Raw genomic sequence first — 18,164 nt, 5'->3', positions numbered from 1 at the left:
GATGTGCTAAGCTAATAGAGACATACCCCAACAGATTTGCAGCTGTAATTGTAGCAAAAGGTGGCTCTATAAAGTATTGACTTTCGGGGTGAATACTTATGCACACTCCAGATTTCTGTTTGTTCATCTTAATTATTGTTTGTGTCACAATAAAAAACAATGTGCACCTTTAAAGTGGTCGGCATGTTGTGTAAATCAAAATGGTGCTAACCCCTCCAAAATCCATTTTAATTCCAGCTTGTAATGCAACAAAACAGGACAAACACCAAGGGGGATGAATACTTTTGCAAGGCACTGTAACAAAGAATCCTGTCAAGTTTCATGAAATTCCTCCAAAAATTTTGAGAGGAGTTGATTTCAGAAGGTGAGTACCCTTCCTGGGACGGACGTACAGACGGACGGATGGACAGACATCACCACGACATAATCCCCCTTAGGGCCTTTCGGCCAGTGGGGGATAAAAGGCAAATATAAGACATCAAAAGTCAAACTTGGTTGATCGTAGTGTAAGTGTAACGTTTGCAAATTGTTCTTTTAAATGATATTAGACCATGCCTTTTTTGTTCAGAATTACATGCAGGATGCCATTTACAAACAGATGGTGTCCAAAACTCATAACACGTCTAACAAGCAGGACAGTTTTTTTTCAAGCAATTGAAGTTGAAAGAAAAGTTATGACCATGAACGCCTGTCCCTGCTTGAAGAATTTATATTTCTGCTCCCAATGGATTTTAGATCCACAAGGAAAAACTAATCTCATTTCACTTGATATAAAGTGTATATCACAGACATGCAACTATTTCCGTTTTCTGGTTTCGCCGTCTCCCCACACTGCCCTCCACTCGCTGGTGTTAATGAAAGCTATAAACTTCAGCTCTTGAGTCCCTAAGGTAGATCATTATAATCCCGACCTATGCTCTTTTGCTGTTTGGAGGATTGCACATTGGACGCAGTGCTGTAATAAACCTGTAACAAAGAGAAATAATACCACTTAACACCATGCACTTTAGAGCAGGAATGACAGTCTTACCCTGTCCTCCACTGTCTCCTCTGGAGGTGGTCACTTTGGTCAGGAGGGTGTGAAGAAAGTCGTTTTCAGCCATGGCCCTGCACACACACACACACACACACACACACACACACACACACACACACACACACACACAGAGCCATCCAGAGGAAAAGACGATGAGACTAGTCACTCCTCAAGATAAATGACGGTAGGTTAAATAGGTGACAGGCAGTGAAGAGTGAAAGATAAACGACTTGGATGATAAGAGTCTAAGAAATGAGAATTTCAAATGAGGCAGGAGAGAAGAACAAGGGAATCAATAACTTACGGTTGAAAAGGAATAAAGTACTGCTTTTCTTCATCACACTCTGTCTTTCCTTTGATAATGTCGCTGATGTCCATCACTGTGAAGGAGGCGACAAAGACAGATTGCTTCATATTCAAACAGTAACTCTACAGCGAGCCAAACATCCACCCTTCCAACTTTCGATAAGGATAAAGTAAAAGATATGTCAAATATATTCGTTTATATGCCAGGGTCAGTGATCAAGGGTTTTCAAAACAACAATTAACAAGCCCATCAATGACGGCGTAACTCACTCTGGCCTCGTCTAGTCCAGAAGGAACAATCTAAAGTGGGCCACTTTGAGCAATAAATGTTGCAAGCTATATACACTATATACAAACTATATATAGACGCTATATACCCTATATAGTCCCCAATAGTGTGCAATCTGTACCTTGAAGACTTGGAACAGTGGGTCCTTCAGACTGCCCCCCACCCCCCAGGTTGGTGGTTACGTTGACAACACCCATTGTAAACTCAAATGATGTTATACCCAGGAGTTGACAGACCATCTGAACAGCTTTGACCCAGACATTAAATTCACGACTGAAGCCAAGAATAATGCTTCTATTGTTTTTCTTGACACACTGACAATCCGGAAACCAGACAAACACTTGAATGTCAATATCTACAGTAAACCAACTCATACGGACCAGTATTTGAACTTTGGCTCAAATCACCCCCTACAACACAAACTGGGGGTGATTTGGACTCTGTTTCACCAGGCTGAAACTGTCATCACGGACAAGGAGGACCTAAAGGAGGAGATTGACTGTGTGTGCTTAGCCCTTCGGAACTGTGGTTACCCCTCCTGGGCCATTGATAGGGTGAAACAACCTATGCAGAAAACTACTGATACAACATCAGCCAGTTGTGGGGACAAGCCTGTCACAGGGAAAAGCAAGGGTCTTGCCACCATACCCTACATGAAAGGCCTATCGGAGACTCTTATGAGGCTCTATCAAGCCAAAGGTATCCAGACATGTTTTAAACTGACCAACACAGTCACTACGTTTACATGCACATAGAGAGAATCAAATTTCTGCCGTTGCTCGACTGAAATCGCAGTTCAAAATGCCATGTATACACCTTAATTCGGCTGAAATTGAACCGAACTTGATTTCTCGGAATCGAGCTACACGACCTAGTTTATGCGATTTCTGCCGAGCTACTTTGTGCATGTATACCCTATCGAGCTAGTTGTCGAGCTACTTCCGGAAGTGACGAGTGACGAGACCACAAGCAGGAAACACAACAGCCTCGGTCGGCATGACAACAGTAGTAGCGAGCAGCAGAAGAGGTCAGGAGGAACAAACGAAGAAGAGAAAATGGCAATGTAGAGCTCTCTGAAGTGTGGGTGGAGCACAGAGGACGGCAGGACAAAGCTTCTGGTACTAATAGGCTTTTTATTGTCAGACTTTTCAGTTTAACAGCCTACTTTTATTCTTGAGAGAAAAACACACACACACACACACACACACACACACACGCGTGCGCGCTGTGTTCTAGTCCCGGGATGAGCTCTTCCCTCTGCCTCCTTAAATAGGGCGCGGTTACTGGGAAGACACACAAACACAGGTTAATTACCGTCAGGTATAGTTATTCTGCCACTCACCCTCCCTGGCTCCGCCCTCCTGTCACAGACCGGCGCTTGACCACGCCCCCACTGCCACAGGCAAGCAGAAATGTGCACTTCTGGAGCAGTGAGGAGGCAGAGTTCATGCTCATTCAGCTTAAGGAGTTGAATATATTAAAATTCATGGACGGGAGAAAAACGCGCAATGGAGAACATGGAACTGATAACTTTGTTTACACTCTTGAATAGCTCTTCTTCATGACGACAACTGGAAGTGTACCAACACGATGGGGCGTGTTGCGCCACCTGTGGCTCGGGTGCACAATGCACCTCACACAATAGCCCGATTTCAGTTGTGTGCATGTAGGATTGGATTTCTCTGGCACCCTGCTGGGACCTTCAGCTCGATTACCGACAGCAGCTCGATTTGGATGTGCATGTAAACGTAGTCACTGAGGCATATACTCATGGCACCCAAGGACAAATCTAAGAAAGAGGAGACTTTTAACCCGGTCTATCTTATCCCATGTGCTTCTTATAGGGATTCTTATATTGGAGAGACTGAGCATGCTCTCAAACAGAGGTTCAGGGAGCATAGGCATCCTAGCTCAGTCAACTCGTCTGAGGTGTCATACCACACACACAAGACCACAGTGTCAACATTGAGGAGGTTAAAGTGCTAGACAGGGACCCCAGGTGGTTTGAACATGGTGGTAAGGAGGCAATCTACATCCATGCCCTGCAGCCAACCCTCAACAGAGACGGGGGGAGATACCAACTTCTGGAGATCTACACTAAACTTGTCAGAGCGCATGTGTGCTCTGACGTCACTTCTTAGCAACAGTTCATCGTGGCTGAAGAAGGATCCAGCTGGATCTGAAAATTCCCAAATGAGTTTTAATTTCTTTGTGTTGAGATCAAAAGTTAAAAAAAACATCACTTACACCCTAGAAATACCGACCTATTTGCCAGAAAGAATCCAAAACAGCAAGGAATTGACCGAGAAGAAGCGATTTTTGTTGAACTGCTCGTTAAGGCTTAATTAGTCCATAACTTCATTAATAATTATAATTAAACAAATCGGGTAGAAATTATATGTACCCTAGGTACACCTACCTTCATGCCAGAAAGAATCAAAATTGGTGAAGAATTGAGGGAGAAGAAGCGATTTGTGTGGAAACTGCTCATTAGGGTTTAATTACTCCATATCTTCATTATTATTAATTGCAATTATGCAAATTTGGGTAGAAGCCATATGCACCCCAGGCAGACCTACCTGCCAAAAAGAATAAAAATCGGTGAAGAACTGAGAGAAACGAAGCGATTTTCGTGAAATGTGGACGACACTGAACGGACGACGGATAATGGACGGACAATACATGATGGGACAAGCTCATCGCCTGTTGGCCAATGGATGATGATTTATGGTATGGCACCTTATCCACCTGAGCCACAACACCCCAAAATGTTCTTTTAAGTTCACATAGAAGAGTATTTTATGTTGAGTTGACTTGACTTTAGAAGTTCAGTCCAAATAAATTGAAATAATAATGCCAATTAACTTAGAAGAGCAAGTTGGTACATCATGGTTCTAAGTTGAGTTTACTCAAAATCCTCAAGCTGGGAACCTCTACGTGGTGATCCTAGAAACGCACTTGTGCGGCTAATCTCAGCAACTCAATCTCTACTAAGAGTCTACTATGAGTCTACCAAGAGTAAAGAAAAAAGAGATGTCAAGTTCTGATACCCAAATCCTTCAACTCAATGTAGAAGGCCTAACCAGAGCAAAAAGAGACCTTATCCGCCACCTCGCGGACACAAATGATGCCAATGCACTCCTGCTGCAAGAAACACATGCAGACAATGAGGAAAAGCTTCTAATAGAGGGCTTCACCACCATGGCATACGTACCAAGCAAGCATCACGGTATCGTGACATACGTTCGTGAAGGCATCCAGGTGAATTCCATCCAGCAGTCACCTGCTGGCAGCGAGATCGAGTGGATCACAACTACGCTAGGCGACACGTCAATAATTAACGTCTATAAGCCCCCGCCCAGCACAATAACTTCCCAATGCCTGCCCCGCGGAGGAACAACCAACATTGTGTGCGGCGACTTTAATAGCAGAAACACTATGTGGGGCTACCCTGATACCAATCAAAATGGTGAAACTATTGAGCAATGGACCGACCTTAATGATCTCCATCTTTTATACGATGCCAAGGACAATAAGTCGTTCTTCTCGGGACGCCATAAAACTTGGACCAATCCAGACTTGTGCTTCATCTCAAGCAGACTGTCATCCTCCTGCAAACGGACTGTCTTGGAAAAGTTCCCCCGATCTGGCCACTGCCCCATAATAATCGCCTCCAAGGTTGGCTTAAAGATCAGTAGCCTCAAGAAAAAACATTGGAACTTCCGCAAAGCTGACTGGCCGAAATTCACAGACCTCACCGACTCCATGATCGCTGACCTACCCGACCCTACAGGGAAAACCTCGGAGACCTACAACGCATTTACCAGCATGCTCTCTTCAGCTGCCAAAGCCTCAATTCCTAGGGGACACCGGAAGAACTATATACCCTGCTGGGACAGGGAGTGTGACACAGCGCTAAACAACTACAACACAGCCAGCCTGGAAGAGAAGCCATCAAAAAGTGAGAAGCTAATGGAGATCCTTGGTGAAAAAAGACGCACCAGATGGGAAGAAACTGTAAATTCCATCGACTTTACCCACTCCAGCCACCAAGCTTGGACCTTGATAAACCACCTCACTGGCTGTAGCAGCAAGCCAAAGCCATGTCTGGTTACCGCGAATTCCATCGCATCAGTGCTGGTTGAAAACAGCAAATGGAAGTCTAACAACGAGGAAACCAAAGCCCACACCTACAAAGTGAATGCCGGTATTAAGGAGCTCACCAACAACCTCCCAGCTACAAGCGATCTCTCAGGACCAATAACACTGGAGCAGGTGATGGACACCATACTCTGCCTACGAGGAGGAAAAGCCCCTGGCATGGATCTTATTCATGCTGAGTTCCTCTCCCATCTGGGTATCCGCGCACTCAAATGGCTCTGTGGTTTCCTCAGTAACTGCCTGGAGACCCTAACTATCCCTGCTGTCTGGCGACGGGCCAAGGTGGTTACCATCTTGAAACCAAAGCCCGCTGATGACCCCTGCAGCTACCGACCGATCTCCCTTCTCTGTATAGCGTACAAGCTAATGGAACGGATTATCCTCGCCCGTATTAACGACATTGTTGAGACCCACTTGCCCCATGAGCAAGCTGGCTTTCAGAGAGGAAGATCTACCACCGACCAAATTGTCCGCCTGACCCACGACATCGAGGCAGCATTCCAACGTAAGGAGAAGTCCGGCGTCTTGTACATTGATCTTACAGCTGCTTATGACACTGTCTGGCACCGCGGTCTGTACCTGAAGCTGCTCCAACTCATCCCCGACATGAAGCTTGTAAGATTCATCATGATCTTGCTTCAAAACCGTACCTTCTATGTCGTGACCTCGAGTGGGGAATGCAGCAGGAAACGGACGATTCGCAACGGTCTACCGCAAGGGTCTGTTCTTGCCCCTATACTTTTCAGCATCTATACAGTGGATTATCCCCCAACTAGATCAAGCAAGTACCTCTATGCTATCGCTATGATAGCGCTATCGGCTACTCGGCAAAAACCTATGAGGAGATACAGACCACTCTGGAATCTGACCTGAACCAACTCTGCAAATACCTTGATCTATGGCACCTGAAACTCAGTGAGACCAAGACGGTATGCACAATATACCACCTGGCCAATAGACTTGCCAAGCAGGAGCTGAAGATAAACCTACACGGCAAGAGAATCAGGTTTGACCCTGTGCCGACCTACCTGGGTGTATCCCTCGACCGAAGCTTGACCTACGGCCAACATCTAAAGAACGCGGCTGAAAAGGCCTCCATGAGAGTAAACATCATCAGAAAGCTTGCTGGGGCCAACTGGGGAGCCAAGTTCACCACCCTGCGCACGTCAACCCTCGCGCTGGTGTACTCTACAGCCGAATATGCTTCTCCCACATGGTCGCATAGTTCACACACCAAAGCAATCGATACAGTACTTAACGATGCGATGCGAGTGGTCTCAGGAGCCCTAAAGCCCACACCTACAGTTATGCTGCCAGTGATCTCTGGCATTCCACCTCCCTCTCTCCGACGTGACTACCAGGTGCTGAAACTGGCTGAAAAGGCTAAAGAGGTTGGAAGTCTGATCCCCTCTCTTAACAGCACCTCAGCGCCTCAGCGTATTAAAAGAGATCACTTTGCCATTAGAGCTGCCAAACTCCAAAAAGAACATCCGCCCTTGTCGACAACATGGGTGGAAAGCAGATGGGAGGAAGAATGGAGTGCCCGTGACACTAGACTTCACACATTCATTAGAATTCCATCAGACAAACCCAGCGGCCACCAGTTGGACCGCAACGCCTGGGTGCAACTAAACAGAGTGCGTACTGGATGCTGCAAGACCCGAGCATTCCTAAAATCTGTCGGCGCACGTGATGACGACGTATGTGACTGTGGCCTTCAACAGACATTGCAGCACATAATCGAAGATTGCCCCCACCTCCGGCCTCCTCATGGACTAGATGGCCTTATTGAACTTGACCCCGATACCATCGGATGGCTCATGGCCACCAAACTATAAACTCTTGTAAGAGATTAAACGAACAACAACAACTCAAAATCCTTTGGCAGCAGGTTGCGTTACATTTTTAAGTTGGCTTGACTATTTTTTTTTACAATGATTTAGTGTGCATTACATTTTTTAGTTCACACAAACCTCTCAACACTTACCATAAGTTCTACTTCACTTTGCCTATTATTACACAAACAGAAACAAATACAGACATACAAGGAGGGAATTCCCTGGCCTCTTTTGAGGAAAGCTTAGTCTATACTCCTATACAACGTCTCGTGTCGGTTTCCACGGACTTCTCCCTCCACCCGACCGTTGAAACTTTCAAACTTGTGAAGTGCGCATGCGCAGTGGCATTGGTTAAGGGGCATCAATCAGCACTTGAATATATAAGTTCACTTAAACTTAATTTTCCAATTCCTATGAACTTGTGGCAAAGGAAAGGCGTCTCAACTATTTTTTTTTAGTTACTTGAACAATTAGAAGGAAAATTTGTTCATTCAACTTAGAATCCTTTTTTCACTCAACAATTTTGCAAGTTACATTTTTTACAGTGTAGACATCAAGCATTTGTTTGTTTTTAAACTTGGTGGAGGGGTTGTAATGATCAGCTCTATCTTTCTTGTGGAGTACTGTCGTTCATTTGTTTAGCTAGAGAACATACTGTAGGTAGGCAGTGACTAACTCAGTTATATTGAGTGACAGTGAGTGAGCATTGTGGCAGCATGTTTTCAGTAGCAAGCTAACATCAGCTTGTGTTTGCGAGAGGTTAGTGAACAAAATACACAGATTAGATTATAAAATACCCAGAAAACACAGATGGGATAATAAAAATACAGACCAGTGGTGGTAGTTTTGTTCTGTACACTGTATAGCTCGCTCAAGCAAGTGGGCTAGATCACGTGTATTGACATCACATAGACATTCAGATAGACAGGAGTCTATACAGGAGCACACAGAGACACAAGCCAACACTGTCAACTTACAGCAGAGCAGCTAAGAGGTTTTGTGCTTTTAACCTGATAATCAGTAACTGTGACAGTCACACTGATGCACACAATCAAGTGAGTTGTTACGCTCACTCAGGATCTTTCTACTTTGTTCTTCTTCTTCTTCTTCTTATTATTATTATTATCATAACATTTTTTAGGACGCTATTTCTCGCTTGGTTTTTAACTAATCTTCACCAAATTTTACATGCAAAATATCTCTGGGCTGAATTATGTTGCTATGATTTTTGGTGGTGATCTGGATCACTGAACCAGAATGATCCATGAAAAATGGGATTTTTTTCAATCACTTATACAGTGCCCTCCACAATTATTGGCCCCCCTTGTAAAGTTTAGTAAAAAGGGTGAGAAAAAATCCACCTTTCGGTGAAGTCGCTTCATCTCACACTGACAAAAATGAGAAAATCCAACTTTTAATTGAAATAAATTTATTCAGAGAAAAACAAATCCCTCATCAAGAAATAATTATTTTCAACAAAAAACACATGTTATTGGCACCCCTGTATTTAATATTTTGTGCAACCTCCCTTTGCCAGTAAAACAGCACTGAGTCTCTCCTGTAACATTTTATAAGGTTGGAGATACAGAACAGGGCATCTGAGACCGTTCCTCTTTACACAATCTCTCCAGATCATCCAGGGTCCTTGGCCCTCTCTTGTCCACTCTCCTCTTCAGCTCATCCCACAGGTTTTCAATGGGGTTCAGGTCAGGGCACTGAGATGGCCACGGCAGAAGCTTGATTTTGTGGTCAGCTAAGCATGTTTGTGTTTAGACATATGCTTCAGATCATTGTCCTGCTGGAAGATCCAATGATGACCCAGTTTTAGTTTCCTGGCAGAGGAGCCAGATTTTGATTTAAAATGTTCTGGTATTTCATGGAGTCCATGATGCAATGTACCCTAACAAGGTTTCCAGGGGCTTTGGAGGAAAAACTGCCCCAAAACATCACAGAACTTCCACCATATTTTACAGTCAGGACTAGGTTCTTTTCATTATAGCCATCTTTCTTTTTATGCCAAACCCACTGCGAGTGTTTATTGCCAGGAAGCTCCATTTTTGTTTCATCAGACCACAGAACACAGTTCCAGCAAAAGCTGTAGTAGCATTTCACAAACTTCAGGTGCTTACATTTGTGGTTAACTGAATAAAAAGGCTTTTTTTTTTTTTCTTCTGGCAAACCTTCCAAATAATCTGTTGGCACTGGGGTTGGTGTCTGATGGTGGTTTTGGAGACTTGGAAACCACAAGATTTTACTATTTCTCGTAATTCACCAACAGTTATCCTTGGGGATTTTTTTTTTTTTGCCTCTCTTACCCTCCTCACTGTACATGGGGGCAAAATAAATTTCAGTCCTCTTCCAGGCAGGTTTCTAACAGTTCCAGTTGGTGTCCAATTTTTTTTAGTATTGCTCTAACAGTAGAAATGGATATTTTCAGGCAAGTCATTTTTTTTTTAAATCACCATTCCCTGACTTATGAAGGTTAATACACTTCTCCCTCATTTGGTTTGTGTATTCTCTTATCTTTCCCATGTTGATGGATGACTAAGGGAATTTGGCCTCTGTGTCACCTCATATTTGTTCCCCAGTTTATCAGGAAGTCATGGATTACAGCTTGAAAGTTCCTACACACTCCAATCAACTCAGAAATACTGTACAATTTAAATGGGAAACATTCTTCAGTTACATTGCGTTCACTATCATTTCCGGGGTGCCAATAATAGTGGCACATGTATTTTTGTTGAAAATTATTATTTCTTGATGAGGAATTTGTTTTTCTCAAAATAAATTTGTTACAATTAAAGCTTGAATTTTTCTCATTTTTTTTCAGTGTTAGATGAAGCGACTTCACCAAAAGGTGTATTTTTTCTGACCCTTTTTAGTCATCTTTTCAAGGGGTGCCAGTAATTGTGGAGGGTACTGTAACTGTCAATTTTCATGATTTTTTTTTATTTTGTTCAGCAAAATGACCTTCATGTCGACCTTCAATTGACAAAGGTCAGCTAGCACAAATTACTGTGACTGTAGTAACAGTCTCTATCTAGTTTGCTACTACTACTACTAATATTACTATTTATTATTACTATTATTATTATTATTATTATTATTAGTAGTAGTAGTAGTAGTAGTAGTAGTAGTGATGTGATAGTAGTAGTAGTAGTAGTAGTAGTGATGTGATAGTAGTAGTAGTAGTAGTAGTGATGTGATAGTAGTAGTAGTAGTAGTAGTAGTAGTAGTAGTGATGTGATAGTAGTAGTAGTAGTAGTAGTGATGTGATAGTAGTAGTAGTGATGCGATAGTAGCAGTAGTGATGCGATAGTAGTAGTAGTGATGTGATAGTAGTAGTAGGAGTGATGCGATAGTAGTAGTAATGATGTGATAGTAGTAGTAGTGATGCGAAAGTAGTAGTAGTGATGCGATAGTAGTTGTGATAGTAGTAGTAGTAGTAGTAGTAGAGATGCGATAGTAGTAGTGATGTGATAGGAGTAGGAGTAGTGATGTGATAGTAGTAGTAGTAGTCGTAGTAGTGATGTGATAGTAGTAGCAGTAGTAGTGATGCGATAGTAGTAGTAGTGATGTGATAGTAGTAGTAGTAGTCGTAGTAGTGATGTGATAGTAGTAGCAATAGTGATGCGATAGTAGTAGTAGTGATGCGATAGTAGTAGTAGTAGTAGTGATGTGATAGTAGTAGTAGTGGTGATGTGATAGTAGTAGTAGTGATGCGAAAGTAGTAGTAGTAATAGTAGTAGTAGTGATGCGATAGTAGTTGTGATAGTAGTAGTAGTAGAGATGCGATAGTAGTAGTGATGTGATAGGAGTAGGAGTAGTGATGTGATAGTAGTAGTAGTGATGCGATAGTAGTAGTGATGTGATAGTAGTGATAGTAGTAGTAGTAGTAGTAGTAGTGATGTGATAGTAGTAGGAGTAGTGATGTGATAGTAGTAGTAGTGATGTGATAGGAGTAGTAGTGATGTGATAGTAGTGATAGTAGTAGTAGTAGTAGTAGTAGTGATGTGATAGGAGTAGGAGTAGTGATGCAATAGTAGTAGTAGTGATGTGATAGGAGTAGTGATGTGATGATAGTAGTAGTAGTGATGCGAAAGTAGTAGTAGTAATAGTAGTAGTAGTGATGCGATAGTAGTTGTGATAGTAGTAGTAGTAGTAGAGATGTGATAGTAGTAGTGATGTGATAGGAGTAGGAGGAGTGATGTGATAGTAGTAGTAGTGATGCGATAGTAGTAGTGATGTGATAGTAGTAGTAGTAGTAGTGATGTGATAGTAGTAGGAGTAGTGATGCGATAGTAGTAGTAGTGATGTGATAGGAGTAGTAGTGATGTGATAGTAGTGATAGTAGTAGTAGTAGTAGTAGTGATGTGATAGGAGTAGTGATGTGATAGTAGGAGTAGTGATGTGATAGTAGGAGTAGTGATGTGATAGTAGTAGTAGTGATGTGATAGGAGTAGGAGTAGTGATGTGATAGTAGTAGTATTAGTAGTGATGTGACAGTAGTAGTAGTAGTGATGTGATAGGAGTAGGAGTAGTGATGTGATAGTAGTGATAGTAGTAGTAGTAGTAGTAGTAGTAGTAGTAGTAGTGATGCGATAGGAGTAGTAGTGATGTGATAGGAGTAGTGATGTGATAGTAGTAGTAGTAGTGATGTGATAGGAGTAGGAGTAGTGATGTGATAGTAGTAGTATTAGTAGTGATGTGACAGTAGTAGTAGTGATGTGATAGTAGTAGTAGTAGTAGTAGTAGTAGTGATGTGATAGTAGTAGTAGTAGTAGTGATGTGATAGTAGTAGTAGTAGTAGTGATGTGATAGTAGTAGTAGTGATGTGATAGTAGTAGTAGTAGTAGTAGTAGTAGTAGTAGTGATGCGATAGTAGTAGTAGTGATGTGATAGTAATAGTAGTGATGTGGTAGTAGTAGTGATATGATAGTAGTAGTAGGAGGAGGAGGAAATATAGTGTGTCTGTGCAGAAATCCTGTTTTCTTTGACCCACCAATAACGTCTTAAATCAGGTTATGGCACAGTGTACATCATCCCCAACACAGAAACATGTTACACTTCTGTCTAAATTAAACTCAACACAAAGTCATGATGACAAAGAAACCGACCAAAAAACTGTAGCTGCTTCTGCAACAAGACTTTTCAGTTTTCTTGGCTAATCCGTTGTCCTTGTGCATTCACTGACCTCTAAGCCATATACACTATCCTGCCTCCAGCCATGTACCTGCAACCCCAAATGGCCTGCGCAGTCCCATCGTGCATTTCTTATGAGTCTCCTTTAGGTCCATCCGACCAACACGTACAATCTGACATATGAGATAAATCTTCTCTCTGCTCAGGTCCTTGTTTCCTAAATCCTGGAGAGAGGAGGGGCGCATTACTTGTACCAGAAAGTGTGAAGTTAGGCAATATGAGTGTAACTGTTGTTGTTTTTTGTTTGTTTCTAGGTTGTTTATAAGGTGCTATGACACATTCACACATTTGATCTAGTTAGTACAGTATGACGTTGCCCTCTAGTGTTGACTTACAGTAAAGACCACCTTCAGGTTGTTGAGCATTTCAACATCTTTAGGAAATCCTTTATCCCCCCATCTTATTAGGTAGTTCTCACTAGAGATAGATAGATAGAGAGAGAGAGAGAGAGAGAGAGAGAGAGAGAGAGAGAGAGAGAGAGAGAGAGAACAATTGTTGGGCAATAATCAGACCACAGAGACCTAAAGGAAGTTAATGTCTGTCATGTAACATGAGTTTACAAAGTAAAATGTGAGTATGTGCAGGACTCGGGCCTTTTGAAATATGCATACTCATAGAGGCATGTAGATTTCTTAATGAAGTTATTCATTTTGGATGATCTAAAATATTCAGTTAGTGAATGCACACTGATGAGAACAATACCAGTGATGAAGTTGTGCTAAGTGAGACGGTATTGTGAAGACCAGCAAATGAAGTTGTAATCAGATGCACACCTGATGATCATCTGTTTGATGGGGTCATACAGAGACATGAAGAGTTCGGATTCTTCTCCAATGCGACAGACGAAATTGCGCACGAACACGTAGAGGCTGTGTGTGGGAGAGGACTGGATCCGTGCTGAGACTCCAGAGTGATCCATCTGGACATTAGACTGTAATAGTGTAAAAGGATAAGTGTAAGGTGTATCCATTTACATTAGCGTTTCTCTAACTATTGTCTGGCTCAGCCACATCAATCACGTCCTGATTGGGCTTTGTACAGTTTGAGTGACTGCAGTTTAATCTCATTAACATAGGCAAGTCTGCCACATTTATGGCCACACTTATGCACTGGAACACAAGGGAGAAATAAGTAATATAGACAGACTGGGAGACGTCGCTCTAACCTGCTCTTCTCTGATACGTTCTGTGATCTTAGCTGTGGCATCCTCATGAGCTCTGAATAAGCTAATAACACTGGCATTGTCAGGGTCCAAGATATTTCCATTCACATCCCTCACTACCTGATCCAACTCCAGGATCCTGCACAGAGGAGGCAGAGAAAATGAAGAGAATATCAGAGAAAGCACAATCTTCATAATGGTCCCATGCGCCCAAAATAACCCTAATAATTAGTAAAACCTTTTTTTCTGTATCATTAGTTCAGTCTACATCCTGAACAGATCCTGCACACATTCACGTACACATACATGTAACCAAATATGAATATATTATTCAGAATAAACAGAAATGTGTTTTAAGTATATGAATAGAGATACAAATAGAAAGCTTCCCAGAAAGGTTTACAGGGCATGTGGTTGAGACAAGAGGTGTGCATTGAGACTGGGATTTTATAGGATGCAGCAAACAATTGTGTGAGTAGGAAGTTTTTACTTTAATGCATCAAATAGGAAGCTTGTGGGTGCAAGCTTTGTAACCATCTTCATTAACATGAACTGCCGTGTGATGCATTTCCAGTTTTGGTTCATTCATCCTTAGTAACTGCCTGATCATAATCATGGTGGTTTAAATTATACCACTAGTTTGTTTATATTGTAGGAAGTAGAATTAAATAAATTAATTAGAAAATCTACAAATAAATAAATAAATAATAATAATAATAATAATAATAATAATAATAATAACTCTGTGAGTTGAATTAACAGTCCTGTGTAACTCTGTAGTTGAGGCCAATAATGAATTTGAGTCATGGAGCTGAGGGTGAAGAACTGTCAGTGCCAGAATTTACACACCATGGTGACAGTGCTAGTGGTAATGTTCATACTTAATTAAAAACAACAACAACAACAACAACAACAAAACATGTTCTGGTTTAAGCCACACCCACTTCAGGTTTAACTCTAAATACAGATATGAACATTTGGAGCACTAAACAGATACAGATTGTGTTACACCACTAATACAGTGGGGCAAAAAAGTATTTAGTCAGCCACCAATTGTGCAAGTTCTCCCACTTAAAAAGATGAGAGAGGCCTGTAATTTTCATCATAGGTACACTTCAGCTATGAGAGACAGAATGGGGGAAAGAATCCAGGAAATCACATTGTAGGATTTTTAATGAATTAATTGGTAAATTCCTTGGTAAAATAAGTATTTGGTCACCTACAAACAAGCAAGATTTCTGGATCTCACAGACCTGTAACTTCTTCTTTAAGAGGCTCCTCTGTCCTCCAGTCGTTACCTGTATTAATGGCACCTGTTTGAACTCGTTATCAGTATAAAAGACACCTGTCCACAACCTCAAACAGTCACACTCCAAACTCCACTATGGCCAAGACCAAAGAGCTGTCAAAGGACACCAGAAACAAAATTGTAGACCTACACCAGGCTGGGAAGACTGAATCTGCAATAGGTAAGCAGCTTGGTGTGAAGAAATCAACTATGGGAGCAATTATTAGAAAATGGAAGACATACAAGACCACTGATAATCTCCCTCGATCTGGGGCTCCACGCAAGATCTCACCCCGTGGGGTCAAAATGATCACAAGAACGGTGAGCAAAAACCCCAGAACCACATGGGGGGACCTAGTGAATGACCTGCAGAGAGCTGGGACCAAAGTAACAAAGGCTACCATCAGTAACACACTACGCCACCAGGGACTCAAATCCTGCAGTGCCAGACGTGTCCTCCTGCTTAAGCCAGTACATGTCCAGGCCCGTCTGAAGTTTGCTAGAGAGCATTTGGATGATCCAGAAGAGGATTGGGAGAATGTCATATGGTCAGATGAAACCAAAATAGAACTTTTTGGTAAAAACTCAACTTGTCGTGTTTGGAGGAGAAAGAATGCTGAGTTGCATCCAAAGAACACCATACCTACTATGAAGCATGGGGGTGGAAACATCATGCTTTGGGGCTGTTTTTCTGCAAAGGGACCAGGATGACTGATCCGTGTAAAGGAAAGAATGAATGGGGTCATGTATCGTGAGATTTTGAGTGAAAACCTCCTTCCATCAGTAAGGGCATTGAAGACGAAACGTGGCTGGGTCTTTCAGCATGACAATGATCCCAAACACACCGCCCGGGCAACCAAGGAGTGGCTTCGTAAGAAGCATTTCAAGGTCCTGGAGTGGCCTAGCCAGTCTCCAGATCTCAACCCCATAGAAAATCTTTGGAGGGAGTTGAAAGTCCGTGTTGCCCAGTGACAGCCCCAAACATCACTGCTCTAGAGGAGATCTGCATGGAGGAATGGGACAAAATACCAGCAACAGTGTGTGAAAAACTTGTGAAGACTTACAGAAAATGTTTGACCTCTGTCATTGCCAACAAAGGGTATATAACAAAGTATTGAGATGAACTTTTGTTATTGACCAAATACTTATTTTCCACCATAATTTGCAAATAAATTCTTTAAAAATCAGACAAATGTGATTTTCTGGATTTTTTTTCTCATTTTGTCTCTCATAGTTGAGGTATACCTATGATGAAAATGACAGACACCTCTCATCTTTTTAAGTGGGAGAACTTGCACAATTGGTGACTGACTAAATACTTTTTTGCCCCACTGTATACCCGTACATGTGGTTTCACACACTGATGCATCAAACATACATTTGTTCTTAATCATGCGCTTGTGCGCACAGACACACACACACACACACACACACACACACACACACACACACACACACACACACACACAATTATACATCTGCTCAGTCAGCAACAACTCCTCACCCTCATCACTTGCAAGAAATCAAAAGAGCAGCACAAAACCAAACAGCTTTCTGTTGCAAGGGCAGTCAGTTCTTACACTGATGCAAAAGCCTGATTACTAACTCTTTGTTCATTATGACTAACGTAATTCTTTCAAAATTTATATTTTCAACCTTGGATACACAGTACAGAAGTGAGTATGCATAACTGAACTGGGACATTGCATTGCATTGCATTACATTACATGGCATTTAGCAGATGCTCTTATCCAGAACGACGTACAATGAGTGCAAAAGTCAGGTACACGAAGTGCTGAATTTCTAGACAAGAAAGTTCTCGTGCCAACTAAACAGTGACAACAATACCTCGTGCAATATTCTGTTGACGTACCAAAACTCAAACAGCCAAGGAAACAAATCAACAATATTGAGTACAACTAAAATAGAGCGCTCAAAAGCTAACCCCAGGCTAGACCGTATACAGCCTGGTTGGTCTCTAGACCGAAACGCAAGAGTGAAGAGGTGAGTCTTCAGTCTGCGCTTGGAGGTAAGCAGGGAGTCAACAATTCTGACCTCAATGGGAAGGTCATTCCACTAAATGGGAACTGGAACAGACAGCAGTCTTGAGCGGCCTGGGCAGGAGCGGAGAGGAGGAGGGGCCAGGCAACATCCTGAATTAGCACATTAGCTTAGCTACCTAGGGTTAGGGTTAGCTAAGTAGTTAGCTTAATCAATATTACGTTTCTAGTAATAGATATATGACTAGATAGCCCTGCTCACTAACCAGCTAGTTATTGTTAAGAGCTATACATGGAATTAAAACCAAGGACTAGCAACATAGCTAACTTTTGGTTAAGTATTACATAGCCAAGCTCACTAGCAAAATTTGGTTACATTCTGTCAACATCATGCTTAGACTACTTCCCAACTTTGCTAGCAAGCCAGCTAAGACTAGGCTTTCTACATTATTATTCTAATCTGTATAGCCTCTAATTTATCGGCTCATCAAAATCTATTTTAAACCTTTCTGCAATAACAATGTTATGACATGGGGTTTCTTGTGGTGGAAGAAATTATTGATATTTAAGAGTTATTCCACAAAATTGAGTCGTACATGAGCTGATAGCTGACAAGGTGCATAGCACCGAGCAGGGACGCCGTGTCATTCCGACTAAAGAGGAGAAGGACGACCCAAGTTGTTATCAGCACTCAGTTCAGAAGCCTGCATCTCTGATGGCATGGGATTGCATTAGTGCATGTGGCATGGGCAGCTTACACATCTGGAAAGACACCATCAATGCTGAAAGGTATATCCAGGTTCTAGAGCAACATATGCTCCCATCCAGATGACATCTCTTTCAGGGAAGACCTTGCATTTTCCAACATGACAATTCCAAACC

The 18,164-nt window shown here is 42.1% G+C and overlaps 1 protein-coding gene across 1 annotated transcript in view; it reads right to left on the bottom strand.

Annotated features, from left to right (window-relative positions):
• LOC132881999 (dedicator of cytokinesis protein 2) overlaps positions 1–18,164 on the bottom strand; it is a 282,249-nt gene that overhangs the window by 246,799 nt on the left and 17,286 nt on the right. Inside the window, exons 7-12 of the mRNA XM_060915143.1 lie at positions 13,998–14,133; positions 13,606–13,763; positions 13,168–13,249; positions 12,864–12,996; positions 1,341–1,416; positions 1,031–1,107 (exon numbers count right to left, since the gene is read on the bottom strand). Of these exons, the coding sequence (XP_060771126.1) occupies positions 1,031–1,107; positions 1,341–1,416; positions 12,864–12,996; positions 13,168–13,249; positions 13,606–13,763; positions 13,998–14,133 (662 nt within the window). The remainder of the gene's footprint in view (positions 1–1,030; positions 1,108–1,340; positions 1,417–12,863; positions 12,997–13,167; positions 13,250–13,605; positions 13,764–13,997; positions 14,134–18,164) is intronic.

This window comes from Neoarius graeffei, chromosome 2, assembly GCF_027579695.1.
Source record: "Neoarius graeffei isolate fNeoGra1 chromosome 2, fNeoGra1.pri, whole genome shotgun sequence".
Taxonomy (NCBI): Eukaryota; Metazoa; Chordata; class Actinopteri; order Siluriformes; family Ariidae; genus Neoarius; species Neoarius graeffei.
Note: the sequence above shows the minus strand (reverse complement) of the source record. Positions and strands in the feature narration are given on the sequence as shown.